We start from the raw sequence: 8,211 nt of genomic DNA on the forward strand, positions 1-8,211 counted from the left end.
ATTTGGGCCTAAGAAAAGTGAAAGCACGATTGGTTCCAAAATCACAAATTTTTTCAAACAGCATTGGATGAACGTGCTTTCCGACTACCAGGCTGTCATGAAATGTAGAATTATTGCCGATAAGTCTTGGATCAAGGCTGATGATCCGGAAACAARCGATCAATCGGGACAATATCGTGGCAAAGGTGAGCCGAAGCGAAAAAAATACCACGTCAAAGGAAATCAAAAATTAAGATTATGTTCACAGTTTTCTTCGATTATAGAGATGTGGTGTACATCGAATTCCTTTCGACCGGCCGAACTGTCAACAAGGATAACTATTTGAGTGTTGTGCGTCGTTTGCTTGAAGCTGTTTGTAAAAAGAGAACGGAATTATAGGTCGGCAACTCTAAKTTTTTGCACCATGATAATGAACAAAGAGCATACGTCAGCTCTTAGGCAAATTTTCCACCAATATCATGCATGGAAAAAATGTTGACACAAGTGTATTGTTGCTTTGATTAGAACGATATAGATTTTGAAAAATAAGTTAAGAATTTTAAGTAGTATAAACAATAGATTCCAAAGCCATGCATACCTTCATACTCCGGATAGTAGTCCACTAAGTGTGCGGTCATTATTTTTTCTTCCAGTAAATCTTGTTTATTTAAAAATAGAATAATCGAAGATTTACGAAAATAGCTTGTTGATAAAATGATACGAAATAGASACTTGGATTCCTCCATGCGGCTCTGTATATAAAACAAAACAGTTACTCGGTTGGTTACCTATTTATAAAGAACTACTTCTTAAGAATATTGGTATACAAAGGTAATGTAAGGGAAATATAACCAAGTTTATATTTATTTTGAAATATTATTCTTATAAATAATCGAATCATCAGTACAGTATATAGATAGACTTAACAGTACAGCAACAAGAAATCGCGATCATCTGTATGAATGTGTGAAAGCACAAAGGGTTAAAAAGAATGATTTGGCAGACAAGCTCAGCACTGAAAATAGTTTTTGTAGTGGTTTCACATACTAACAAAAAAATCCTCGGGTAGACGGAAAGAATGAGAATGAACGGTATTGACTTTTAGTCAAAAGTGAGTCTTCCTGATTGTAACCCAGAAAAGCGGAGAGGTGGGTGGGACAAGATAATGTTAGTGAGGGCATTAAGGGTTCAGATTTTTTAACTTCGGAAGTTCTCCTATTGACTTCCGAGGTTGTTGGTGATTAGCAGCCCACGCATATTTCTATCGGTTCTACATTCTTCCCGATGTAATGGTATTYATTTCAATTCTAAAATTGTCTCAGCCGTAGTCGGTGCTGAATTGATAGCTTTCTTACTTCAAATAAAATAATTCAAAACTTGCGTTTCACTTACCAAACCTTCTTCCTCGCTTAGTGTCTGATCGTATTCTGAGAGCGATGTTAGAAATATGAGAGCTGTCACATCATCGAAACACTGTAACCATTTTCGTCGTTCAGATCGTTGTCCACCAACATCTATTACTCTGCAAAGAGAAGCAGCAGAGTAGAGAGTTATGATTATTTTCTTATACATATGTATACTTTAGACAATCGGAAATGTATCACATTTACCGTAGTAACGGTCGTTTGTTACTAGTACGTTTCATTTTATTTGTATCGAAAACGTGCTCCACTATTTCAGTTGTAACCACACGTGAATGCAATATGTGATCATCTGTGGGAACGTAATCGGGCTGTGTGACACGATCCAACATGTCAAGGAAACTGCGTTAAAATATACATATATTGTAAGTTAGTGGATCAAAGTTCAATTTCAGGATACATTTATTAATAGTAAACCTACTATTTCGCCGAATCAATTATCTGATATTCCCTTCGTCGTTCATAGCATTGTTGTACGCCCGTATCGGCCCACAGACATTTTATGGCTGACAAAATCATCTCGTCTAATTCTGTTACGGCGTCAACATTGGCGATCAAAATGCTATTTGCCATCAGCTGTTGGGAGGAAAAAAAATCAATAAGAAAGTCATTAAAAAATTACAATTTGAATAATTGTGTACAAAAAAGTTAGGTTATATGGACTCAAAACATGAAAAACGCAAATTATGCTTACCGCATTTTCTATTTTATCGTATGGTATTATCAACACATTCATGGCATTCAGCATCGACTTCATCGCTGTCAGAATATTCTGATGWATGACTCGCTTATATTCCAGACGAGCTTCAGGTGAAAAACCTCCGCCGTAATTGATGTGCATTTGTTTGAAGAAAGTGGATTTTCCTGCCTCGCCAGTACCTATAGAAAAGATTGAATAATTGAAAAAAGCAATAGAATGAGAAGTGAACCAAAATCAAACAGCTAGGAATAAAAATCAAAATTAAATGCCGCGTTCATTTGACGACTACCAACATCTAGACCTAGATCAATGCTTGAACCTCGGTTTTTAGCCGAGGATAACGGAGCAGAAGTCCAGAACTTTATACTCCGAGACCGTCGTTTACAGTGGCGTAAGATAACTAAGGCAGTAGACATTTCGAAATAGTGCGTTGGTCATAGTTTGGATGAAAATTGAACATGAGAAACTTGTCCACCAGATGTGTGACCATCGACACATCGACTTCCTGAAGTTGGATCACAGGCAGAACTATTGGACACCGCTACATTGCACCTGCGCACACCGCCCCTGCTTTCACGGCCAAATCGGCCTTGTTAATTTAACTATTTTCTGTTTTCTAATTGAAAGTTCGATCGCAGGGCAGTAATTTGAGATGAATACCGATGTTACATATGTAAGTACATATATCGTCGATGTAGATGTCTATTTACACACATCTAAATTTTTCAGATAAGTCACCCGTCAGACTAATATGAAAGAAACTGAAGTTCATCGTTTGCAAGCATATATCAAGCACTCACGTCTTGATATGTTTAGCCGATCTTTGAGAGCTCGCATTGGCACCTCTGCGGCTGTAACATATAGTTGTGTACGTGAACAAATTTCTTTTGCAGTCAACAGTTCATGCAATATTAAATGCATGCTAATTCTACAAATGCCGATAGATCAATCAATAGATCAACAACTGATTTTGGACGACCTTCATGAAATTCGTCTCGGAGTGATCTATGACCTCGATTGAATTCACCATATCATTGATAAACACTGGTCTTTGACGGAGTTTCATCGCTACAAATTTAGTTAAGTTCATTGGTGCACTGTTGCCGAGATAACCGACGTCTAGTGTTTAAAAAAAATTGACGGGTGAAATTGTTAGCGATTTAATTAAATTTTTGACCGAAATGAATATTTTAAGTTACTATAAACAACACAAGCAGCGCTCCTAGATCAAAACGTTCTGATTATGTATAAAATCAATCAAAAATGCCAAATTAAAAAGTTGTGAGTTGCCAGATTGCAACACTAGTGTTGCCATGTCCCGAAATATAAAAAGCAACCCACGTAGAGTATAAACATACATATTTCTCACATGTAGTAGGAAGGTAGTGAGTACAACGTATAAAAATACAATTAGTTTCACGGAAATCGGCTTACGAATGGTGTCAAATTGTCTTCTCTATTTCCTTCTCGTTCTTTATAAATGTATTAATTATCGGTTATGATCGTAAATTTGACGAAGCCAGAGTGAACGCTAGAAGCTAGTATGCGTAGCTAGAGAACCTCCGCAAACTCTTTCAGCGATTAATGCCGTAGGAATGTTACGACCACCACTCTCAGAATAAGTAATCAAAAGGCACGCAAAACCCTTCCACAGCTACAGTATGGGTAGCGGGTCAAACTCTTACTTATGCTAGCTTGACCCTTTGGCATATGAAAGTCTTTCTTGCATTTCGCCTTTTTCACTCAATCCTCGTCATCTAACACCCTCTTCTATAAGCCGGCAATATTCATTAGATGATCGCGCTACAAATACAACTTCAACCATTTTTCAATGCTTAATCTATGTTTTGATTTTAAAAGATTTCCAAATACACTATTTTATTTGTATGCCTAAACTCCCTGAACAGGGTATATTAAGATTTCCATGAAGTTTGTAACACCCAGATGGAAACGCTGGAGACCCTATAAAGTATATATATATGATCATTTTGCTAAGCTGAATCGATTTAGCCATGTCCGTCTCTCTGTCTGTTTGTCGGTCTGTATATATACGAACTAGTCCCTCAGTTTTTAAGATATCGTTTTGAAATTTTGCAAACGTCATTTTCTATTCAAGAAGCTGCTCATTTGCCGAAACTGCCGATATCGGCCTACTATACATATAGCTGTCATAAAAATTGAACAATTGGAATCTAGTTCTTGTATGGAAAACTTTCACATTTGGCATGATATATTCACGAAATTTGGTATGAGTTATTGTTCATACAAATAATGTAATATCAGAAGAAATTGTTCAGATTGGCACTATAGCATATAGCTGCTATATAAGCCGAACGATCAGAATCAAGGGCTTGTATGGAAAACTTTTGCATTTGACGTACTGTTTAAGGTAATAATATAATCTCCGAAAACATTGTTCAGATGGCATTAATATAGAATATAGGTTCCATACAAACTGAGCACATAGTTACGAAAAGAAATGCACCTGTGAAGGGTATATTAGTTTCGGTGCAGCCAAAGTTAACGTTTTTTCTTGTTTGGTTTAGTTTTTATCACCTTCAATTGTGGTTTCTCGCATGAATCATATAAACAACATACATATTAAGTACTTATATATAGTACATTTAACATGTGGTCTTGACCACACAATTTTTTCGTTATATTTTTATAAATTTTTTTTTCACAAGAATTACACGCTTAGCACGTTATATATAATATTGGACAATTTCGCTTACCTAGCAAGAGTAACTTTTTAGCACTGTTCAATTCCATATAGTGTCTTTCTAACTTCTCATTAATTTTCTGTTCATTAAAGTCCTCTGTTTCTTCTCCTTGGCCACTATTCTCGGGTAACGAACCGCAAGAACAGCATCTTCGAACCATTTCCACACTGTTTCGGATCATTTTTATTATTTTTTAAGTATTTTCTAAATTTTACACAAAAATTATTTTAATTATTTGTTTGATTAATTACAGTTAATTCGTTCTTGATCGTAACGTATTCATCGTAATACTAAAATTATTCGAATGAGTTCGAGCCGAGGGATTCAGCTGAGTTTTAGTCACACATTTGTTGAGAGTTTCTCTGAAGTCCATTCGATGATTTGTTGTGGGTGAGGAGAAAACTGCATAGCATATAAAGGGTGATCCATTTCGAGGTCATCTAATTTTTTTTAAAGAAAAAACATCGAAACATTAAATTTAATGGGGAGTGTTTATTATCATTGGCCTTTATTTTTTTGAAGATTATTTCTTTCAAATATTGGCCGGAGCTACGTCTCAGATGGAAGATCTCCAATAGGAACTGCCGACTTTTTGTTCAAAAACCAAATGGCGGCGAGATCACGAGCTTCAATTTCCGACATAAAATAGTCGGTTATCACGGCGCGATAACGGTCGCCATTGTTGGTTACGTTTTCATTGGAATCATTTTTGACGAAATATGAAGTGATGTTTCCACCAGTCCACAAATCATACCAAACCGTTGTTTTTTCTGGATGAAATGACTGCTCTTAAATCTATTCAGAACTGTCACAGTTCTGTTTCTTTACATGCGAGCCAGAAACGGTTCTTATGGCTGAACAAAATTTTACTCGAGAATATCGGAACTCTTCCAGAGCTCATAGAGCGAAGCAACATCGCTTAGGAAGGTCGAGCGGCTTCAATTCTTGCACAAGCTGTATTTTGTACGCTTTCAGTTTTAAATCTCGACATAATATGCGACAAGTCGTTTGAAACGTCAGCCCCAGTTACTGCGAGCGGCGTCGAATTGACTCCCCCACAGTCTTCGTGTACACTCTCAGATACGACTGCTATATGCTCTTCACTGTGCGCTGAACGTGGTCTATTCGGTCGAATATTATCCAATATTGAAAGTTGGATTTGGGTGATGGTGTTGCGAATAGTACGCTCAGCTCGCGCAACATATTTTTTATAGAACGTGAAATATATATCGTTATAAAGTTCCACGATTTGTAAACGATGTACAGTCTTTCCATGATGAAATGCTAAATAATAGTGAACAGAAATAAAATGACAGCGTGACACGACTCAACCGTGATCTGTCAAAAACAGCTATTGAAAACAGGACCTGTACTTGGATCAGAGAACGTTTATCATCAAATGTTCATCATGATCATATGTTCTGCTTGATACTTGTAAATACGAAAGTGAAGAAGTTCAGCAATCATTTAACAAAACTTGCTGTTGTTGTAGCGGTAAAAAAAGACGCACATTAAGTAATTTTGAGAATTGGTGTCGAGTTGACAGTCCTTGGGCGTATAAAAATCCTCGTCCGTTTCTTTTTACTCCCGACTACCCGACTGTCGTGGGAACGGACCCCCGAACTTGCTCCCAAAGTCTGCTGCAAAAACTCACCTTACAATCTTCATCCAATTTACTCACAATCAATGAAACGATCATATTTTTAAGTTATTCATATTATTTTTATAATATTAAGTGTACATAGATAATTTTCTTTAATTATCTAATACAAGTTTTTTTCAACTTTTCTGTTTCTTCAATCTGTACTTGCTTTACTTATTCGAAATTTACTGCGTTGCTACAGTTTTTTATTTTCTTTTTCATTTTTAATTATTTATTTTTACGCCTTTTAATGTTATATCAATTATCAATTCCCAAGGGTAAAAAATATACATAGGTATTGTTAAAGAATACATAGTTGCTAGTGACGTTATTAACTATACTTTATTTAATTTTTAATTTTTATTATTTTTTATTTGGTAATTTCGCGTTTTTTAAATTATTTTTTGTTTTGTTTTCCTCTTCTATGTTTAATTAATTAATTTTGTTCGCATAGCATCAATTATGCTCAAGTTTGCTTAATATAGCAACTAATTTTATTGTATTAAAATGCTACGTTTCAAAGTTGTAATTAAAAACAAAAATTAAATAAATTAAAATATTTTAAAATTTCTGGAAAATTAGTAAAAAATTAATAAAAACGTTATTTTTATACACATTACTTTGGTCAAGTAATTTTCCCACTTTTTTCTTATTTATTTAATTCACTTAATTTTTTTTTTCTTTATTTGTATTAATTTGTATGTATTTATGTATATGCACTTATGTAAGTAATATTCTTGTGATTATAAAAAAGCACTGCTATCATTTCAAATTACAATTACAATTACGATTACCAAACGAGTGCAAGCATTACCGCCCGATTTGGTGTACTCACAAGCATTTAATGCATTTGCTCGGCGAGTCGTCGGCCGGTCGCACGTCTGCACATCACGCGATTTTATGTCCGTGTTTTGCGGTGGTGTTTGCTCCCTAACCGTTATGGATGGAGACGATTTGTAATTCACCGCTGTTCCATAACAATTTGAAGCTTTACAAATTTCCTCTCAATTTCAATTTTCAGTTTTAAATTTTTTTTTATATTATATATTCCAAGCCTCTTTGTATAAGAATGCTTTGTTAAGCATTGAAATGCTTGTGCACTTCTCTTATTAACCATACCATTCTTCTTACAATAGTTTACTGTTATATTAATTTCATTTAAGAATAAACTTTTGATTTTTCCTTTTAAATATTTTAAATTTTTATGCTTGAAATTATTATTTTTTATAATTTTGTTTTTTCTTTTTTACTTGATTCAAGCCTCAGCCGATTTGCGTGGAATCAGCTCATCTTAAATATAAATATTATCGGTGTTTTTGTGTGTGCGTGTATCTATATTATTACTTATGTATGTAAAGAAGTTAGCTTGGCTTCTATTTATTAGTTACTTTTTATTATATATAGGAAAAGGTTATACATAATTATGTATTTATGTATGTATATAATATACTATTGTGTTGCTTCAATGCGGGTTGTTTAGGTCGCCTGATTTTTGGTATCGAAGCAGCTGACGAGACGCCTCAATAGTGGCTCATTGGTAAAGCGTTCGTGCAGCGCGAAAGTAACGTGGAATATTTCGAGAAATTTTATTGAAAAAAATGTTGGACAACTAACGATTGGAAATTGAGGGAACGGTTGTAAGTAAACGTCCTGATGAACTCCTAAATGTTTAAATAATCTTGTCTCAAATACCGCTAAGATCCATTTTTATAACTCAGTAAATACCGACACTAAAAAATAAATGTC

The 8,211-nt window shown here is 34.8% G+C and overlaps 1 protein-coding gene across 1 annotated transcript; it reads right to left on the reverse strand.

Moving 5' to 3' along the window:
- Window positions 1–577: 577 nt before the first annotated feature.
- LOC108969879 (guanine nucleotide-binding protein subunit alpha-11-like) lies at window positions 578–5,004 on the reverse strand (the record flags this gene model as incomplete). The annotated part of the gene is made up of 6 exons (XM_018934865.1): window positions 4,836–5,004; window positions 2,095–2,279; window positions 1,822–1,976; window positions 1,590–1,742; window positions 1,372–1,501; window positions 578–731 (listed from the first exon to the last, which is right to left on the reverse strand). Coding segments are annotated over exons 1-6 (946 nt in total), but the record flags the coding sequence as incomplete, so codon positions are not given.
- Window positions 5,005–8,211: the final 3,207 nt, after the last annotated feature.

Source organism: Bactrocera latifrons, unplaced genomic scaffold, assembly GCF_001853355.1.
Source record: "Bactrocera latifrons isolate USDA-ARS-PBARC rearing strain unplaced genomic scaffold, ASM185335v1 scaffold_27, whole genome shotgun sequence".
NCBI lineage: Eukaryota > Metazoa > Arthropoda > Insecta > Diptera > Tephritidae > Bactrocera > Bactrocera latifrons.